Source organism: Rhea pennata, chromosome 4 (assembly GCF_028389875.1).
Source record: "Rhea pennata isolate bPtePen1 chromosome 4, bPtePen1.pri, whole genome shotgun sequence".
NCBI lineage: Eukaryota > Metazoa > Chordata > Aves > Rheiformes > Rheidae > Rhea > Rhea pennata.
In genome coordinates, this window is record NC_084666.1 from 69,280,883 (window position 1) to 69,301,449 (window position 20,567).

Here is a 20,567-nt window from a genome sequence, read left to right on the forward strand (position 1 = left end):
AAATTCATTCTCACATTTTGTCAAGGTATATCTTATCATCACTAAATACAATTCTATGATTCTTGCTTAAATAAAGACTTATGCCATCTGCTTTAAGGCCCCAAAGAAATAAGAACAATTATTTGGAGAGCATCTGAATGGAAAGATTAGGCAAACGAAATTTGTATTATATACAGAGAACTAATAAGAAGTATTATGCTTTAGCAAATTATGAATCCTTATGTTATCCAAATTATGAATTAGGAACAATCCCCCTTCCTCCCATACATGCATTTCATTATGATGTACAGACTTGAAACAAATTTGCTCTGTGACCTACAACGTCAATGAATGGGACAGTAAAAATTAAGTAATAGTTTCCAGGCATTAGAGCATTTAAAGCGAACAACTAAAGTAACAGATGCTAGCCTACAAATCCAAGCAGATTCATGATCATAAAACTGAAGGTGATATTTCCTTCCATGTTATTATACTCAGTAAGTGTGTTGTATCCCTTTTCCATCGACGTGCCAAAGGAAAGACAACTCCAGCTTATTTTGGTATCTCATTGCAAGGAATTACTTGAATCATGTGTGGTCTTTGCAAAAAAATGCATTTGCATTGCAATAAATTCTCAAATCAGAAGGCCATAAAAGCAGTGTTACTTAAAATAGTTATTTATTTGACCGTCTAATTTTAGCTAAAACAAGCACACCAATCACCAGGTTTGCTACAGAAGAATTGTGTAAGCAACTGCAGAAAAAAATGGCAGAGCTCTCACATCATTTTACAGCCATATGCAGGTATGATAGTCATCAACAGTTAATGGAAAACCATATGAAAGGGTCTGGCTTTGGATGTGAAGATAGCTATTATAATACTGCACAGTAACGATCCTGTAAATCTCTCCATTTCCAAATCTTGCACTGCCAAAGTGGAGTCATTGTGATCTTATTACTGAACAGGAAAAATGTTGCAAGGAATAAGTAACATTATGAAACATTCATCATTCAGGAAATATTTACATTCCTGCTACAATTTGAACATAAATATGATATGAACCAAAGGAAAAGTAGGACACAACATGATTCCTTCCATATTGTTATCTACAATTCTTATCTATTCCTAGTATGATTTTTGTTTGTTCAAAATATTGAGATTATTAGCTTTTTAAAAACAGAGTCAGTAGTAAATCACTTAAGTGCACCTTAAGGAACTTATAGATTTAAGTCCAGAAGCAGATTAAACTGAGACAGCTGAAGAGGTTACTTCCCCAGCATCAAACAAGCTTGTGTACTCAGAAGTGGCCAGCAGCAATGACTCCATGGGATACAGGGAAGATTTTAATGACTATGGTTCATATCATAGCTTGTGAAAATGGACTTAATTCTCAGCTTTCAATAGTTTCTTATAAAAGGCTATAAAATACAGGGGGGATGATATACGTGTGTCTGCATATACACGGCTCTGCATGTCCTGAGCTATCCTCGGTGTGGGGGCAGCAGTCTAAAGGAAGAGTTTTGGAGCAGAGAAGGCAACTTAGAGTGGCAACCGCTTCAACTGCCCTAGTTTAATCTGCTACAGTCTGCAAGTTATCATGCTCAAAAAGCAAAATTTGTTCCACAGAGACACTAATTTCTGAAAACAAACATTTTCTAGAAACATTCTACAGAAAACATGAACATTCAGACTGGAACCTCTGGTGTTATTTTGCTTTTTTAGGGGTAGAACTAACTCAGCTAAAAGTAAATCTCTTCTTTTGAGCTTTCTAGTTCTAATTCATTTAAAGTTGATCAAAATGAAAAACTTTTGGCAAGAGCTTCACTTATGCAGCAAACCAGTAGCTGGGCTCCATGTAGGAATTTATTCTGATCTATTCATATTGAAGTTAATGGTTGACTTCTATTGACTTAGATTTGATTAACTATTTTTTAAAAAAATACTATCTCAGAAGAGTAAAAATGAAAAGTGAACTTCAGTGCTCTCATCACTACAACCGATTTCTAGTTCGGTATGACAGAAAATACAAAATGTATGCATTCATGGGTACTTCATGTGGCCTTCTGTAGCTTAGAGCTGGGCTTTCAGCAAGTGAGATTCAGCCCACCTAGTGCTGAAGCACTGGTCAAGAGCAATGTAGAAGTCAAAATTAATTATTTTTGCTGACCACAAGTGGCTGACACAGCACTTAGCACTATACAGTTTTCCCCAGAGAAAATTGGCTAAAAATAAGTTGAAAATCCACTGGTTTTGAAAGAGCAGGCCAAGCATCATCTCAGGTTACTGAAACATAAACTTGGAAAAAAAAAAAAAAAAAAAAAAAAAAAAAAGACTTTGGATTAATTTTTTTCATTATAGTGTACTGTACAAATAAAGATCTAGTAAATAAAGTAGACAAATAAAAGTGCACAGTAAAGCCAGAGAGTAGGTCTGAAATTTGTATGCAATTTCTCCAAGCTGTCTTTTATCCTAAGAATATAGAGAAGATAGACTACCTACATGAGGGGATCTTCCCAGTGAGTTCAGTCATTCTGAACCTAAATTACTTTTCATAAAACAAAAGAAAAACTGAATGCAGCCAAGCTAAGAACTGCATTGTTCAATGTTTCATATGCAACGCCACTTCATTTATTGACTAGTTATATTTTAGCTGACAAGCATTCATGGAAAAATCCTATTTCACAATTTAAAAACAGGCTCTCAATTCAACTTTCTTCCAGTTTTCCCTTTATAAACATTCATATCTGACCTGATCCAGAACTCCATCAAAAAGCCTCCCACAGATATCAATGGGTTTAGGTGTCAATCATGATTGACTTCTAGTGGGATTCTTAAAGGGAGGAGGAAGATGTTTTTTAAGAAAAAACATTAAAATATAAATGGAGCACAAGTACTTTGCTGAGAAAAAGTTCTTTAAAAAAACTCTCTTAAAACAGTCAGCTCAAGTCAAAAGTGAAGGCTAAAGATACCCAGTAGGGAAGTATTTTTCTTTTTTTTTCTTTCTTTTTTTCCCCCCCCCTCTATTTATTCATACAAGGACTTCTATTTAAAATAGGCAAGCCAAAACAACAAAGTCCAAGAACTTGTCATTCTGTTTTTATTAAGGAACATCTACCCTCCCAGCATGCCTAAACTTTGTTGTAGCTACCGCTTCCTGTTGGCAAAGTCAAGATCAGCATGAAAATTGTCAGTAAGCCTGAAAAACAGGATTCATGGTTCACAACGTTTGCTTGACAGTTACCTCATTTATAATGATCCAGTGACAGTCAAAAGCAACCAAATTAGTCTCCACGACCTGAAATAGAGAACAAACCAGCTATCAGTCAGCTTGCTTATGAAAGCCAAAAAAATTTTTTTTTTTAAATGGATGCTCTCTGCAAATGACAACAAGCGAAGCACATGCTCTGCAAGACCTTTGTTATTCAGCTGAGGATAGAGAACCTTTAGCAAAATACTGCAGAAGCATTTGTGTTATTGTTTGACTTGCTAATTAAACCTGGAAAATACATTTCACTGCCGGCATTGCAAAAGAGAATATGTTTCAGTTGACTGAGGAGAAAATGAAATCATTTTTGCCTTAATACTGCATGGTGAGATGGAGCAGCAAAGAGGGAGGCAGAAAATGAGTATGAAGTAACTCTCGTCAGATTTCTGTAGCTCCAGCCTTTGAGGCCTCTCCAGTGTTCCCCTGCCCTGGAAGCCTGTGAATTGGGGGGAAGAAGGGGAGGGGAAGGAAAAAAAAAAAAAAAAAAAAAGAAAAGAAAAGAAAAGAAAAGAAAGGAAAGAAAGAAAAAAAAAAGAAAAAAAAAAAAACAGGCTCATACAAATGCAAGAGTGGGGAGCAAAAGGTTCTCCTGAGAAAGAGGGATGTCACTGGGATGATGAATGGTGGCATGTCCTAGCTTCTCTCCTAGAGGCCCTCTAATCCTCCTTTCATGCCTCCTCTCCTTTCCTGTGCTGAAAATCATTCCAGGAGCTGCCTCTATGCTGGACTGAAAATGCACTTCCCACCACATCTTTCACTCAGCCCTTTCCCTTCTTGAGACCTCTATGCTTCTACGGTGATTCACCTTTGAGGTGGAAACAAAGAAGAAAAAAAAATACAACTGGTCTACTTTTGTTAGCAAAAAGGGAAGTTATTGACAGAGGACAGAAGCCAGAAGCAAACTGCAGAAATGGCTGGACACCTTGACAATTCTTGCTACCAATTAAATTGAATTGGCACTGACACTGAAATAGTTTTAAAATCAAGTTAATCCAAGGAAACTTTGTTCGGATGATCACCACAATTATCCTGGAGCACAATTCAAAACTGGTAGATATTTTGAACTGTGTTGAATCCCAGAAAAACAAAAGACAAGAACAGGAACAAGCCTTCAAACTTACAGCGTTATAACACTCAAGTAGATGGTCTATTATTGTCTAGACCACCGCACAGCAGTTATGCTTGGCTTTTAATGACGACCAGCGTAAACAGTGACAACCGCAATTTATATGGTGCCATGTCCAAAGGAGAACAACTTCAGTGGCTACAAATCTTAAGAGTAGTAACAGAACCCACAGTGATAACCTTCATTTTGAATTCAGAGGCATCGGAGGTGGGGTTGGTACTTATTTTCTATAACAATAGGTAAGAGTGGAAATTCTGATCTAAAGAGATTTTAAAAACAAAACATAAAGCAGCACTATATGAAGTAACTCCTTCCTAGAAATTCTCACAGTGCCAATAAGAAATAAGTGGAAATGAAAGCTGTAGCTACTAATATGCTACTGGAAAATTTCAATATTACTAGCAGTAGGAATCAGGATATTCCCTTACTTGAAATTTACACTCATTATTTTTTTCTCTTTTGTGACAACAGTGTAATATTTTGTCATGTTGCTTTGACATTTTCTTGAATTCTCCACGGCAGGCATCCACAGAATATACCTGTAATGGAGCAGCATAAAAACTGCCTAAGCCAGTGGTGCAAGGCATCGTAACACGTCCTGCCAGGAAGCTGAGAGGGGAACGGCGTTGTACTAGTCAGGAATCAAAGCGGTTGGAAGATAGACACTTCCAGGAACAGAGAAAGGTTAAAAATCTACTGAAAAGTAACAATCCCATAGGTGCTTTTGCTCCATACAAAGTTCTCAGGCACAGAAAGTAATCTGCAGCAGTAATTACAGCCATTTAAATTTGCCGTAAGGAAAAAAGCAGGTTGGAAAATCTGCCATTTTTGGCTGCTTTCTTGTCTGGTTCCTGGCAGCCTTGTCCCTCCAAGCCTCCGACCCCGGTACGCTGCTCAAGATCGGGTCCTCCCACGTTTCCTCATCTGGCAGCCTGCCCAAGGGACGCCCTCAGGGGCAAGGCTCCGAGGAGGGTTTGGGGAACAACAGTAACTTTGTTCCTCCAAGAACTCCTATGTTCCTCATCTGCTTCAACAGGGCAACGAGCCCAAACTTCAGAATGAAGGAATCCTCTACAAAATGAGAATTCACATTTCCTGTCCACTTGTTACTAGCACAATGAAAGTGGGGTTGCCTGAAGGTTTGGCTCATCTCATTGTAATGTACTTTTTCTGTCATTAAAAGATTTGTTTTGTTTCATTTTGTTTCTTTATAAATATTTGGGTCTGTTTATCTACATTGCCTAGTCTCTCAGATTTCAATTAGACAAGGCCTTTTCAATAAAGGAAGGATTTTAAGTATCACTGTTTCTATTACATACTTGTCACAAACCACTTAAGCCAGACTCTGGAGAGGCTTGCTCTATGTCTAGCCTCACTAGTCAGTCTTATTACTCCAGACAGCGCAGGCTACCCATGATAGATTTATTTGCAACTTGCAAATAATAAAATGAAATGCACCTATTTTTCAGTTACAGATGAAACTACTGAGCAGAAAGATAATGTTTTATCCATTGAAGTTTATGCATTCATGAATCCACTTAATATTAAAGTCATTTTCAAAAAGATTATGTCAAATTAAAATGGACCTGTAGTACTCAGAGACACTCAAACTAATACATTCTAAATTTAAATAGGCTATAAATAGTCCATGATTTAAGAATTCACTTTCCCCTTTCAGTCTGTCAGAAGCTGGCTTTTGGCATTTTCCTTAGAATACCCACCGAAATCTTGTTCTGCTACTGAGAGTGGTTACTTTAAAAATGAGACTGAAGATGCAGTAATAAATTTTTTTTTTTTTTTTTTTTTTTTTTGATGAAATACATATGATCAACACACAAACTAGGTTTATAAGCCCACCATTATACTGGAGTTTCAGGGCCTTCTTTTTGTCCTTGGGCCATTCAATCTTACTTGATGACATCCTAGTCTCTGTGAAATCACTCAGAAAACATTTTCCGCTTTCGGCAGGATCAAGATCCCACCTGCTGAGTCTCTGCCTCAGTCCCTCGCCTTCGAATGCCTCTGAACTCCTACCTGGTGCCTATAGCCTCTACTTAACTGTCTTCAAAGGAGGGCAGGCTACATGCTGACAAGGTCTGTACAAACTGCAGGGCTCTATGTTATCATCATTGCTAAACTTTCAGTATTTTCTAGTCATTTTTAGTTTTCCAGTACAGAGGAAGAACGCACAGGAACAACCACTGTTTTACAGAAAATAAATAAATCCAATACTCTATAGGCCCTTCCTCCTGTTTTGAAACTCAAAGGAAGAGGCTGTCCTGCCATAAGTTTTCTTCAAATGCTACCAGTAATCACAGGCATAATCCACTGCTGTCATAAGATTCTCTCAATCAGAAGTTATTAAGCACAAGTTTACAAGTTCCTGATTTTACTAGATCAGTCAAAACACAACCAAAACAACAAAAGACCCCACACTGAAGCCACAGCAGCCCAACTAAGATCCAATTACCGGTCAGTAAAACAGGCGTTCCTCGGACAAGGAGGCCTTTACAGTCATGACACAATGTTCCACAGTGTCCTTGTCCTGCTACTGAGTTTGCAGTTCTGTTTACTTAAAGAGCCGCTCTATCTTCACCAGGAAGAAGCGAAAGCAAACAAGGTTACAACGAAAAATAAGAGAGCTTTTCTGGTCCCCTAAAAGTACATGTAATATACCTTCCATAGAAGTATATAATGAAGCTGTTCAGAAGATTTTTATGACTAATATAGTTAGAAAGTTAAAACACATATCTGCTGAGCAATGATCTTTTTCTGGTTTGAATTAACATCTGCATGCATTCCTAGTGAGCTGGCCTGAACTTGTGTTCCCGGCCAGGGAATAATGAATATGGAACACAACGCATCCAAAGGCACAACGGCAATACCGAAAAAGAAAACTGAGAGCCTGTAGCTCAAAAACAGTAATGCAATTTGATAGGAGCCATGTAGGAGTTGGGGGCTTCCAAACCCCACGCATTTGAATACAACGCAGGTTTCACACCCCTCTGCCTGTCCTGCTGGCTCAGTGAGGGGAAGCCACACTGCGCACTCGGAAAAGGGAAGGGACAAACTGGGAATTTCCACAAGAGACAGAAGACAGGTGATCGTATTGTTTATGCAGCTCACATTTAAGCTAAAGCTGAGAAAAATTGTAGCATGCGTTCATAATCAGAGCTGAAGACTAAAGTCCCGTGCAGCTATTGAACAGAGTAAAGTTAGCTCTTTGCAAAGAAAATTTATGCGCATATTTGATAAAATTTGCTTCCATCTTTCCTCTGGGGGGAAAGAATTCAACTGAGGGTTACTACACCCACAAAACTATGCTCAGTTCAGCAAGCCCCCTTAGCTAAAAATAGTCGGTAGCTGGGAGAGTATTAGGACACATTATCATGTAAGGTTACTCTGTTCTTGCTCCTCCTCAGGTTTTGGAGATGAGATACTGAAGCAACCTTTGGTCTAACCCAAGATGTCTGCTGCTGCGCTTCCAAATACATTTTATTTGCTTAACTGCAATGAATCATACTAACAGTAAAAGAAGTAGAAACCTATGAGTTCTCTACCAACTGTTGTGGAGCTCAGACTATTTTTATTTACTGAAAAGGAAAATATTTGAAATGCCTGGCTGCATTCGTGATGTTCACAACAAAAACAACAACAAAAGACATTGTGCTGTTGAGGTGGCATTCCTCCTGTGTCATAGAGTACATTGCTGTGCAGGAAGATTCATAAGCAGATGGACTCCAGTAAAAACTGGGGAGCAGCGGTGTTGTAGTCAAATGCTCAAAGTAGCTCACGGATTTTAGTCTCACCCAAATAAATCTATGCCCTGAAAACAGGCAGAACACGGCCAGTATAGCTGAATACTTCAAAGAATGAGTTTTCTGCAATTCAGAAGTTTTCATTTATAGGCAATATTCGTTAATTTTTATTCACATATCACATGACTCTCCAGTACCAAGAATCAAAGCAGTATGTTATAGCAGGCCAGATCTGAAACAGACTTCAACAAATCATGGAAAGACGGAAAAAAGAATGTCTACCTACTCAACCCATACTCCAACTGAGTAGTCACACTGCAAAATTGGGAAACATTGTGACATTAGTTGCATAAATCCTGCAACAGAGGATACGGCCCTTAGATTATTCAGTACCGTTCACATACAGTCATGAAAATCCACAGCACAGATATAAAAGATCATTATCATCTTTGCAACTTTGGAAATGTGTTCATGTCAAACTCCAGCAGTTTTCCTAACACCCTATTAAAATAAATCAAACATCTCCTTCATAAGGACGGTGTTTCACTTAGTCAAACATGGGTGCTATTGAACCGCTGAGTAAGAACATGGCTGAGGTAGAAAACAATTTTCTTCTTCTAAAGAATTCAACTACATACCACGGGAGATTTTGCAGAGAGCAGAAAATGCTGTCAAGAAGACAAGTGATGAGCAAGGACAAACCATCTGTCATTGACAATAACTCCAGAACTTCTGAATCTTTGGAAGAGTCTGACAATTTATCACAACTATTTCAATTGTTCCCTCTCAAATCTTCAAACAGGCTAAATCCAAGGCAATCCAAAGCAAATAAAGCAGCAGTTTTGCCAGCATGCAAGTTTCTCTCATGTGTAATAATAAGCAAGAAAGCAAAATAGCTTCCCAACAAAAGGAGCAAGTATTTTAGTAGGAAACCACAATGTTCTCCACATCTGTTGTTCTGACAATTCATAGGTGCTGGCCAAAACTACAAAATACAGACTAGAACAAAGGAAACCCAGAAAAGAACCGTTGCAGGTCTTCAGAATTCCTCTCCAATCACACTCGCCAAGTAAGACAAACCTGATAAACCTCTAACAAGACCCATAATGCTGCACATACAGAAAGCGCCACACTGAATCTAGCCATCCCAGGTGTCTCCTGTTTGTAGATACAGGAAAGAGCTCCTGGATTCCAGTCTTAGCTTTGCTACACCTGACACTGCTCTGCTACAAGCCACCCAGACTCTATGACTCATTTCTCAAAATGCTGAAGAAATTTTCTGTCATTAGAGCTGCCCTTGCTGTTAATTTGCTGCTCCAGTAGGAGCTTTAGTAGAGACTGTGAATGTCTTTCTGTTGGACCACCACCAAGAAAACCACATATCCCATTTGATTTTTCACAGAAGCCAACAGATGGCATTGCATAATCCCTTGTTTTGGAGCTGGCTCATTTTGAAATCATTTAGAAAGTGATTTCTTACTTAGTTTTCCTGAAAGTTGAGCTGGGAAACAAACCCCCTACTAACCTCATTCAAACAGTCACTATTTAGAACATGCCCCGTTTATGCTGTCTTGTAATCTGCACTCTTTCAGCTGAAAGACTGCTTTCCTCAAAGACTGCTAGACTTGTTGCCTGTGTCCTGTAAAACCAAATTAAACGTAAGATCTCAAAGCTTATTTCCTAGCTTCTCCTTTAATTGAAGAGACATGACTTGATTGGTTTGGACACCTGGACAAGTCTCTTGTAATGCAGGTGGCTCCTTGGGCAGTGGTATAAAACCCAAAACCTGGAAGCTTAAAGATTGTTGAAAAGCTACTGTGCAGGTAATACTAAGAAAGTTAAAGTTAGATAAACTGAGGACTACCTTAACTTATCTGAAAATTCTGAAAAGTAAATGTATCAAGTCAAGTTAAACATTGCAGGACTTGACTTGTGCATGGAAAGCCCAAACTTGTCTCCACATCCTTTTTTCTTCCCCCCTCCATCCTTCTTTTTTTCCTTCTAGTTGATAGTTCATTAAACCCACCACCATTTTATCAGGCTATCTGTACCAGTACTTCCTGCTGGTGCCACAGCAAGCCCTTTTCTTTGTCTCTTCTCTTAATCTTTGATTTTCTCAGTAGGGAAATCAGCTGCTGATTTACAAAGCTCATTCTTGCACACCAGAAACTAAAGCTCATAAAAATCTTTCTTCACTCAAGGCAGTATTTTTGGAATCTAATTTTAATCTCTACCCATTCCACAACTTGGGGGGGGGAAGGAAGGAAACCCCAATGAGAATATTTATTATTTTTGTTCTTACAGAGCAGAGTCCCTTTTCTGGGATTCCTTTCCCTCAAAGTTCACTGCATGCAAAAGGGAATACCTTGGGTGAAAATTGATAGAGAACTCCCTAGGCCACTAATGATCTAGTTACCAAGCATTAAAAAACAAGTTTCTAAAGCTTTTGGTGCAGGAGTGTTTTATTTTCCTCCTAAGGACAGCTGGGATGGCTGATACGGCTTTGTCTGTCTCATGACAACACTGATTTCTTTGAAAAAGAAAGAAATAGTTCAACTACTTGATCAGTCTTCTCCTTTTGTAGATTTATTTCAAAAGATGATACTTTAAAAGAAATTGGGTTATTCCACTAAATAATTAGTTTTATATTGACTTGGATTGCCATTCCAATTATATTTGAAATAAGTCAAGCTTCAGGGAAGATTTCATCTCCCTTGTACTAAAATTTTAAGAGATGGAGGCAGTTCAAGCAGATAAATCTGCCCCATGCCAAAGGTATATAAGAAAATAAGTCAACAGTTAAATGTTCATAAAAGTAACTAAGCCTAGTATTAATACTTCAGAGAATATGACCATGCGTTTGTACTGAGAACATAAAACAAAACTTGTTCTGTCTGGTATAAACAGCCATTTAAAATTTTTCGTTTCCTTTGTGATTCAGACGAGCTAACAACACATGCATTTGATAGAAATCACAAATCTGAAACCACATATAGTCCTGTGAAGTCAATCTGTAGATCACAAGTTCAAAACAATGCCTGCGTAAGAATTTTTAAATATTTTTCATTTTAAGGGTTATTTTATTCTTATTGTCTGCGGGTTTTGTTATCTTCAAATTTATGTTTTGACTCTTATTCTGATTGACCTTGTGAAAAGCATTTGTAACATCCACTGTAAGAAAAAGCACATATCTGTCCTGAACTATTTTGCTTGAGCTCAGAGCCATTGCATGACATCATGCTACCTACACCAGAAGACAGATGCTAGAAGGCAGAAAACTAGTATTTGTGATAAACAATAACGCATCTCACACTTGGAAGCTGCCTATTTCAAAGTAACAAAGTGACCCAAAACATCACAAAAATACAGATTCACTACTGTTGTACAATTGCCTGTACTTCTTTTTTCTTGTTAAGAATTTCTCAGAATCTCTTATACATAGATTTTTCTTTAAAGTGATAGTTTTTATATCATTAAATACTACATTCTTACTTGAAGATCCAAGATCTTATTCCTCATTTGTATTCCAAACTAGGGATCCCTTTTTTTTTCCCCTTCTTTTTTGGTGATGAAATCCATCTGTGCAAATCTGGAAGCTAAGCAGAAAGCTTGAGTGTCTGGATTGAACACAGGCTTTAAATCAAACTGCTTATTATTGCCTTCCAAGGTGAAGAATCAATCATAAAAAATCTAAGTCCACACTGAAGTCTCAGAATACCCTCCTTTGTGTTTCTCCCAAGCATGTCACTTGTTTTAAACACCTCAGCACACCTGATCCCACTCAGGAGCTACCCTTTGGGTGAACCAGCTGTAGATGGAAGGCTGCTGACAAATCTCCAACAACCAGGATAGAATAACTGCCTTGCTGATTTCAAGACTTGTATCACTGTCTTCACTAAGGCCAAAATTTCTCTTCAATAGAGAAATTTAGGGATTAATGAAGCTTCTTACACATTTAAATTTATCCTATTTGTACACTGAAGTTATTTTTCTATGCAGAATGAACATTACTATTTTTAACCCATTGCAGAGTTTGCAGGTAGCAGGAATCTTATGCCAAATCTTATGGATATGAAGGAGCCTTTCAAGATACTAGTCTCAGGAGATAAAATTAGACAGATGATCATTAGTTCGGAAGAAAAAAAAGTTTCAATTTGATAACAGAACATTTTAATGCATGCTTTAGGTAACTAGGCTAAGTTAGTGAAGAGAGTTTCATAGTTCACAGGAGAAAACACAAAGCATAAAATAGCATCTGTCATAACAACTTCAGTATATGCTTATTTCACATAAATATACAAATTCACTATTTGCTATCTCCTTAAATCTGCTTCCAATGTAGACGTAATCATGTTACAAGTCTAATTGCTAATCATGATTGTCCAAAGTTACCACTGTAGTTAGACAGTGAATAATTAGAAGTGAAGAAAAGTACACTTGTAAAACACAGGATTCCTTCCCAGGATGCATTCATTAGTATGGGTTGACCACCCTCAGGAAGAGGACATTAATTCAAATAAAGCTTGTAAAGGAATCATGTAAGACTAATAGCATTTTTAAACAACCTTGCTTTTCCCATCCATACCTGATTTTATACCTGAGAAATTCCACAGATTGTAATACAATTGCTTTTGCTTTACAACAGCTTAATAAGAGGAAATGTAGATAAATAGGATGAAAAGTACCTCAGAAAGAGCATGAAATCATGGGGTTTCAAGAAGGACTTGAAAAAGGAAAGTGAAGAACAGCAGTACAAGAAAGAGGGTCACCGGTTCAGAAAGCTTTTTGATTATGGAAACAAGCAATTTTATACTGCTACCTTTAAAAAATACCAGTTGCCCTAAATAGCAGCTACTTTCCATAAAAGGTTTCTGTCCACTGAGAAACCCTCCATTCCAGCAATCAAGAGTAAAAATTAAATTCTAATTAAATTTAAAATAGTCCATTTGGCACCATTCTTCTGACCTCTGATACTGGGTATGGGCACTGTTGCTTTTGAGAAGTATTTAAGTAGGAGAACTATTAAACATATACATTGCATTCATATCCACAAACTGAAAATGCAAGGCTCAGTTCACCTTCTTTTTCCAGGAGCATTAAGGGAGTATTTTAGGGCCAATTGTTCTGAACTGCTCAGCATCCATAGGTTAGCCAGATTGTCCTCAACAGGAGCTGCAGGATGCTGAATGCTTTTGAAAGCTTGCCCGTTCCATTCAGTTCTTTAAATGGAAGTTGAGTGCCTTGAAAATGCAGTCCTGAATATGCTGGCAGCAGGTTGTGTATTTTATTAGTGATACAGAAATGTGGTTTCACCTCCTGTTACATCTGTTAGTAAACTCAAGATCTAGTCTGCTTATGTAGCAGGGGAAACATTAAAAATCATGAACACGTATACAGAATATACCGACGTTTCTCCTTTTCTTCGCTGTCTGCCTAAGAGCGCTCCTCACCAGGCATCGGCTTGACATTACTGAAACGGAAAGTATTTCATTTTCCTATCACAGGCATTATTAACGAAGGTCACTGTTCAAGTGACAAAATATCACTAAAGCCATCAGCTCTCTTTGCTCTTCAGCTTTATGGCGGTGCCTCTCCTGTCATTTCGCGTATCTGTACAGAACAACAGTTGCAGAGGTTCAAGCGAGATAGCCAGCATTTCCCACTTGCACGCAAACTTAGTATTCAGCTCCCCTCCCAGAAAGCAGACTGAAAGCATTTTTCTGGTAACAGGAGTTCAAGAATCAAGAGCAGTTTAATAGAGTTCTAACAGGCTGCAGGCTCAAAGCTTCCTAAGCAAAAATCCTCTCAAAAGCACATATACCAAGATAAAAATCTATTCTAAACATATTGAAAATATTTTGCCTCCCAAACCACAATATTGAATGTGAAGCCCATCAGCCATTTTAGTTTCTGTGCTTCATGGCAGAAAGCGTACACACAAAAAAAAAAAAAAAAAAAAAAAAAAAAAAAAAAATCAATAAAAGAGACCACTTGTACTAAAAGTCCAAAGTCATCGAAAGCCCCAATCTGTATACGAACTCGCTAGGTCTTAGAAAGGGCATGGATCAAATTGCTTGGCTTTTTTCATAATATTCTTAAATTTCCCTAATAAAGTATCTCTACTTTTTAGGAATTTCTGCTAGTACTCTGCTCCAACAAGTAAACTGTATGAAACTAATGACCAAGAGATGACACTTTTTTATTTATGGCAATAAAAGATAATTTAAATAATTTATTATCACCATAATATATTTATACTAAGTAATATCCTTTCTAAAAATCAAACACAGAACAGTTCATATTATGCTTCTCTTCCATAAAACTGTTGTCCATAAAACTGTACACCTATGACAGTATGCTTTAGGCCTGAAATCCTGATGCATCCTTCATATTTTAAGCACTCACTGAAAATTATTAACAAAAAAAAGTTGAAGACAAATACACAGAAAGTGAAAGAGTATTACCATGGTCCTATACCTGCTAATTGTTAAGCTCTCCGAAGTACAATAACTCAGTTAAACTAATGTAGGTTAAATAAGTTTTCCAGCATCAAGAAGACAGAAAAAAGGGGGTAAAAAGAAACCATTTGTTGCTTGCTTATGATTTAAAAGTTGGTTCAACACTGTAACTTGTGCCTGGATCAAAAGGGTCCAAAGCAGCACCTATTTTTCTGAGGACAGACACTGAGGATGCAAACATGCTAAAATTGTGGGCTTAGGTATGCCTGAAATATGGTTGCAGCTGGGACATCTGCACTCAACTCTAACGTGGTATGGATCCCACCCAGACTGGAGAGTACTTTACCAGCAACAGGAAAGTATAACTGGCCTACATGTGCTCATTTACAGAAGCACCTGAAACTTTCTAGACCTCAAGTGTAGGTAGAAATTCTGAATAGCTTCCATTTTAAGGTATTAAAGACAACATGCAAAGTTTTAATAGGAGATGCAAAGGTTGTTATCAGAAAAGGAAAAAAAAAAGAATATCAGTGATTAACAAACGCACTGTAATTTGAGCTATTCCATACAGTCCTTTAATAATTTACGGGGATTACGTTGCTAAGAATTATTTCTCAAGAAATGTTCATTGTAGAACAGTTGCCCATTTCTTTTGGTTTACTGCACAAAGAGGCTTAAATTTGATCCTTACCACCGTCTTTTAAAAATAAATCGGAAAACTTTGCTGGAGAAAATGAAAAGAGTGGAAGAACTTTAAGAGGATTTGATCATTCCAGTAAAGGAAAAACAACATACACATTGTTAGAGAGACGAGATCTGCATTTTAACCAAGTGTGAGACAACATTCAGCTGTAGCAGAATGAGCTATAAAGCAAAATGAAGACTTTTTAACTTCTGCAAAAATAAGTATTAAAGATCATTCCACTCTAATCCTGAATTCCCACTGATTTTTTTCCACAGAAGACAAATACTAAATGCATCATTTTTAATTGCTTGGATTTATAAACGTCAGTAACTTCACTCATACTCATGGTAATAGTCAATGAAATTACTCGCACAAGGAAAGTAACTTCTATGTATAACAGATTGCAGGCCCATATCCCTAATGTAAATTATGAAAGGTACATTATAGAAAGTCATAATTTCTTCTAGAATCATATCTCTCTCTCTCCCTTAGGCACGGTCAAATATCTTTTTACCTTTAAGCACCACATTTTTGTAGTGTTCTTTCAGCCATCCTTTTCAACTAATGTAAACCACAGTGGTGATATATATCTCCTATTCTGACTATTAATATTACAGGCACGTGGTCTATGCTCCAGGACAGCGATAGAGGCGCACCGACAGAACCAACAGGCAGACAATCCTCAAAGTGATACATGAGCTTTAGACAAGGATGATCAACAAGATAGAGCACTCTTCCCCTCGGACTGATTGAGGGTAAAAACAAGTTGCCTCTAAGGCTGTATTTTCAGCTGGGAATGAGTATGTGAGAAGTGATCATTATAATGATCTTGGAGAGTCATGATCTGGTGGTCCCTTGCGCAGGAAGCAGGAGAGCTACATACCTGACATGAAAAAATGAATTACAGTGAAGCTTGCTGTTGACCTAGGCAAAATTCTGCATGTGTGAGCACAATTACAACCCAACTTTAACTGGACTTGAGATGTCAAATCCCACTTTTCCCCTGGGATGCAGGTTGGCAAAGCCAGCATAGCTGCATTGAAATCTTGAATCTATGCAGCTGGGGATCAGGTGGGGGCAAAGCCCTTCCCATATCCCATCCCTGCCCTGGAAACTCACCTGGAGCAAGAAATGAACTCGCTTCCACCCCTATGGACACAGGGGAGACCAAGTGGGGATGTCCAGGAGGGCTTGCACATCTACTGTACAATCCCACATAACCGCTCAGGCAGCACTACCTAACTGTCCTGAAGACATTTCCATAGATTCTTTCAAGAGCACACTATGCTCCCTCCACAGACTCTGTATGTGGCACTACCTACTCCAATGACAGGCAAGTATGTCCCAGTCAGCCCAGGACTCCTGCTGAGAGTCACCATGCTTTCTAAACCACTCTAGTCACACTGGACCCCTATCCTTGAAGAACCCACCAGAAAGGGAAGCAGCTGGTCTGTGTCAGTCTTCAAAGGCACAAGGAAGAGTGCCTCAGCAGAACCTTTTCTGGGCATGTCATTGCTTCTCTTGGGTATTCACCTCCTCCAGGTTTTCAGCTCTTTCTGGCTGCTGCCACCGTACTGACCAGGAAGCCCTGTTCCTGGCTCCCACAGCAAGAGGAACCAGGGAAGCACTGATGTATTTGCTCCTCAGCACTTACCACTTCCATAGGCAAAGCCTCCACAACCCATTTTTATTATGGCATATTTTTCCTCAAATACATCTCTAGCACTTTTCTAGAGAATCCTAAAAGCTAAAAAAAAAAAAAAAAAAAAAAAAAAAAAAAAAAGTAAATCTCTTCTATAATTAATTTATTAATTTGAAAGTTGGGAACAGGAAGGTCTTCCTATAAATACAGATTAAAACTCAGTAAGAGACCATATGGATTAAAGCTCAGATATGGATTAAAGCTCAGTAAGACAAAAACTGTAAGTAATCATAAGATACTGAAGTTTAGATCTCTTTCTACACTGATGTCCTGAACATTCCCATTAGAAATCTTCAGTAATTTCTGACACTTGCAACAATAGGTACAAAATTCAGCTATCTGAAAACACAGCACTGTGCCAACTAAATAAAAGGTTATTTTCCTCATCTGGTCCTACAACACACACACAACTCATGCACATATACGTGCATGTGCTACACACTTGCTTCTATTTGTTTAATATAAATGTGAACTGTAAGCTTTTGTGAGGGATCAGTAATGTATCTTAGTCCATATTAAAATGTCCTTTACATGAGTTATAATCCAGCTCTGAAATTTATTTCCCATTCCAGGCATATTCCTGGATCCTGGAGCACAGATCAGTTATGTTTACTTTCCTAAATTAAACATGCTTATATCTTTGAGGAGAGATTTTCCTCATAAAAACCATGGAAAATTCCTTGTAATGAAACAGATTCAAACTTTGGTCTACGACCCTCTGCATGTCAACTCCAAAATGGAAAAGACCATCAAAATTGCATAACATACGTCTGCTCCATTCTCCTAGGCAAAAGAGGATAAAGGCAGAGCAGTACTATATTTCTGCCAAAATATGAATCTTCCTGAATATATGCTTTAATAACCAATAGATGACACTTTTTTATTTATGGCAATAAAAGACTTTTTTTAAATCACTTTTTAGATCATATGGTGTCTAACAGCAGCATTCTGGCACATGAGTGAGCAATAACTGAAGCTAATGAGACATGACTCAGCTAGCAAGACATTGTCAGTGTTCTTATCATTATGTTTTGGCATTTAAAAGAAAGGAATGTCACTTTTGCCTTTACATTGAGAACAAACACAACAAAAAATGCAGTAATTTAAGTATGCAGTACTGTATCTCCCAACCTAAAAATGTAATCTGATCTGAAATAGTGACTAGGAAAAGATACAATGACAGCATCTCCTGCTTTGGTTTAGTATGAGAAGGGATACACAGGAAAGAATGAAAAATCATACTGCTTGACTTAATGCAACTAACATAAAGGTTGTTGTCCTATAGATGATATATTGTAAGCACAGAACCTCTTTCCCCTGGCAACATGCATTTCATCACATTTTAGCACCATTTGCAATACATTTTCTCTCTCTCTCTCTCTCTCTCTCTCTCTCACACACACACACACAGAAGTTCCCAGAGGCACCTAACCCTTCATTTCATGTGTTTAAAGGGCATTTAAACCACAAATGGAGTTGGCATCACCTAACTAAAAAAAAAAAAAAAAAAAAAAAGCATGTGGTTTGTCTCCTTTGTTTGTAATTTTGGGGGTTTTGCTCACCCTGTGGAGGTATGCTTTTCGATCCTCTGAGCAAAGGCTGCCTTTCTGCAAACGCATACGTCTTCAGAGAGACGGAAGCCCTGATAAGGTAGTGCTAGGTTAATCAGATCCATAAGCTAACGTCCCTACGAACAGAATCATTGCAACATTATTGTGCTCTTCCTCCTTCTTACAGTACCAGGCAAGAATGAAAAACACAGAAAGGCTCCCATGCACACCATGCTCTCACCCACAGCATGAGCTCGTATTTCGTATGCAACAAGTCCCCCCACCTGTTGTGCTTGAGACAGGGAGGGATGTTGCAGACATGGTACACATGCACCAAACCTCCCAGATGCGAGATCAGGTGCCCTTTCATACTGGGGCACCAAGCTCAGGCTTTACATTGCTTACGACATGAGCGTTGCAGTTCATTAATGAGACATACAACCATGGCTGCAAGCAGGGGTGCAAGTTCTACTTTGCTGACTTCAGACTGTCACACAAATCACCACCCTTAGCGACTGGGGCTCACGTCGATGGGGAAGGAGAGGATGTACGGCCGTGCCTTCCACTCTAGAGGTGGACAATGCTGAAGGGAACAACGGTGAAGCTCGCTACAGCAGTTATATGGAGTATAACACAACAGGGAATGGTTTTGTTTGTTTGGATACAACTGTGTCCTCTGTGCGATTCTGGTCCTTGACTCAGCAGGAAAACACATTACTACAAATAAAAGATGAGGGAAAAAACAACTGCATTTCTGAAACCTATCTCTTATTTTGGAAAACAGGAAAGAAAATTTTGCTTACCAGCTACAGAAGCAAAGCAAAACCATTACCAGTCATATGCACACCAGCAAACACACAACTCACCTTCCCTGGACTGCTACAGCTGTGCTAGTGGATGCCAGTGAGCATTTCAACTACACTCAAACCTTATTAACACTGACTGAACACTGCTGGAGGCCTGTCTATATTAGAGCATATGCTGGTGCTAGCATGAATGCACCTACAAAAAAGATAATAAAGTGACAAACTCTGATGCAATCATAACAGATTTTTCTGCAGTTTAGTCTGGAGACTAAAGACTCAGCATAAGAGCTGAGGAAACCTGAAGAAAATCATAAGCAAGAGGACAAGAAAGAAAAATGAAAGCAGATTCATCATACAGCCTTTGGATTTAAAGTACACATTAATAAAACCCTGATAACTTTTCTGTATAAGTGCTAGTCCAATACTGGAATTGCTCAGTAGCTACAGTAAGTGTCACCACATATAGATATGAGAAAAAACATCCAAAATAGTATGCCTGATCTTAGAAACGTGACCTATAAATAAAGCAAATGACACCCTCCTAAAAGGAAGGAAACCTGAGAAGAATCCTGTAATATTTAAAGAGGAGAGTACTCAAACAAGTGGGAACCATTTGTGATTTACACATACTTGGTTCACTTTTCCTTCCATCTCAGCCTCAGGAAGGGGACAAATCTTCCACAATTTGCACCTTCTTTCTATCCTCCAGCTCCCTTTCTTCTGAAAATGATGATATAGAAAACCAAACTAAAGGGATACATGGCCATGTTAAAATTGGTCCCAAATCACTTCCCTTACAAAAATAATTGTAAAAGCTTTTATTCACACTAAAACAAATGAAGATGCTCCTATGGCAACATAGAAAATAAAATCTATTAAAAGAAGCTTAGAGCATTATATCTGAATTATTTATGGCAGTGTCCAAATCTCAGAAATGAAGGAACTGTGCTGACTCAGGTGAGGATGAAGCTGACATAAAATGATTCAATCTTTGTCCTTATATAATCTGTAAAAATGCTCTGTACTGTTCATTTAAACAAGTCGCTTCTCTTTACCACAGTTCCACCACAGTGTGGAATTGGCCCAATAAGATACTGTTACCCAATCTGAGCACGGCTCCAATTTACCACAGCCTTTGTAGTACTGATATTTTCCCACACTCAGATACAGATAACTCCCTTGTGTTATTGTATTTTTTCCTCATAGATGAATATCAATATAAGAAATCAGAGGTAAGC

At 38.1% G+C, this 20,567-nt stretch overlaps 1 protein-coding gene across 2 annotated transcripts in view; it reads right to left on the reverse strand.

Annotated features, from left to right (window-relative positions):
• The window catches only part of GRID2 (glutamate ionotropic receptor delta type subunit 2), a 692,796-nt gene that overhangs the window by 221,839 nt on the left and 450,390 nt on the right, over window positions 1-20,567 (reverse strand). For both annotated transcript variants that reach the window (XM_062575022.1, XM_062575021.1), the window contains one exon: window positions 3,221-3,274. In XM_062575022.1, coding sequence (XP_062431006.1) covers window positions 3,221-3,274 — 54 coding nt within the window. The remainder of the gene's footprint in view (window positions 1-3,220; window positions 3,275-20,567) is intronic.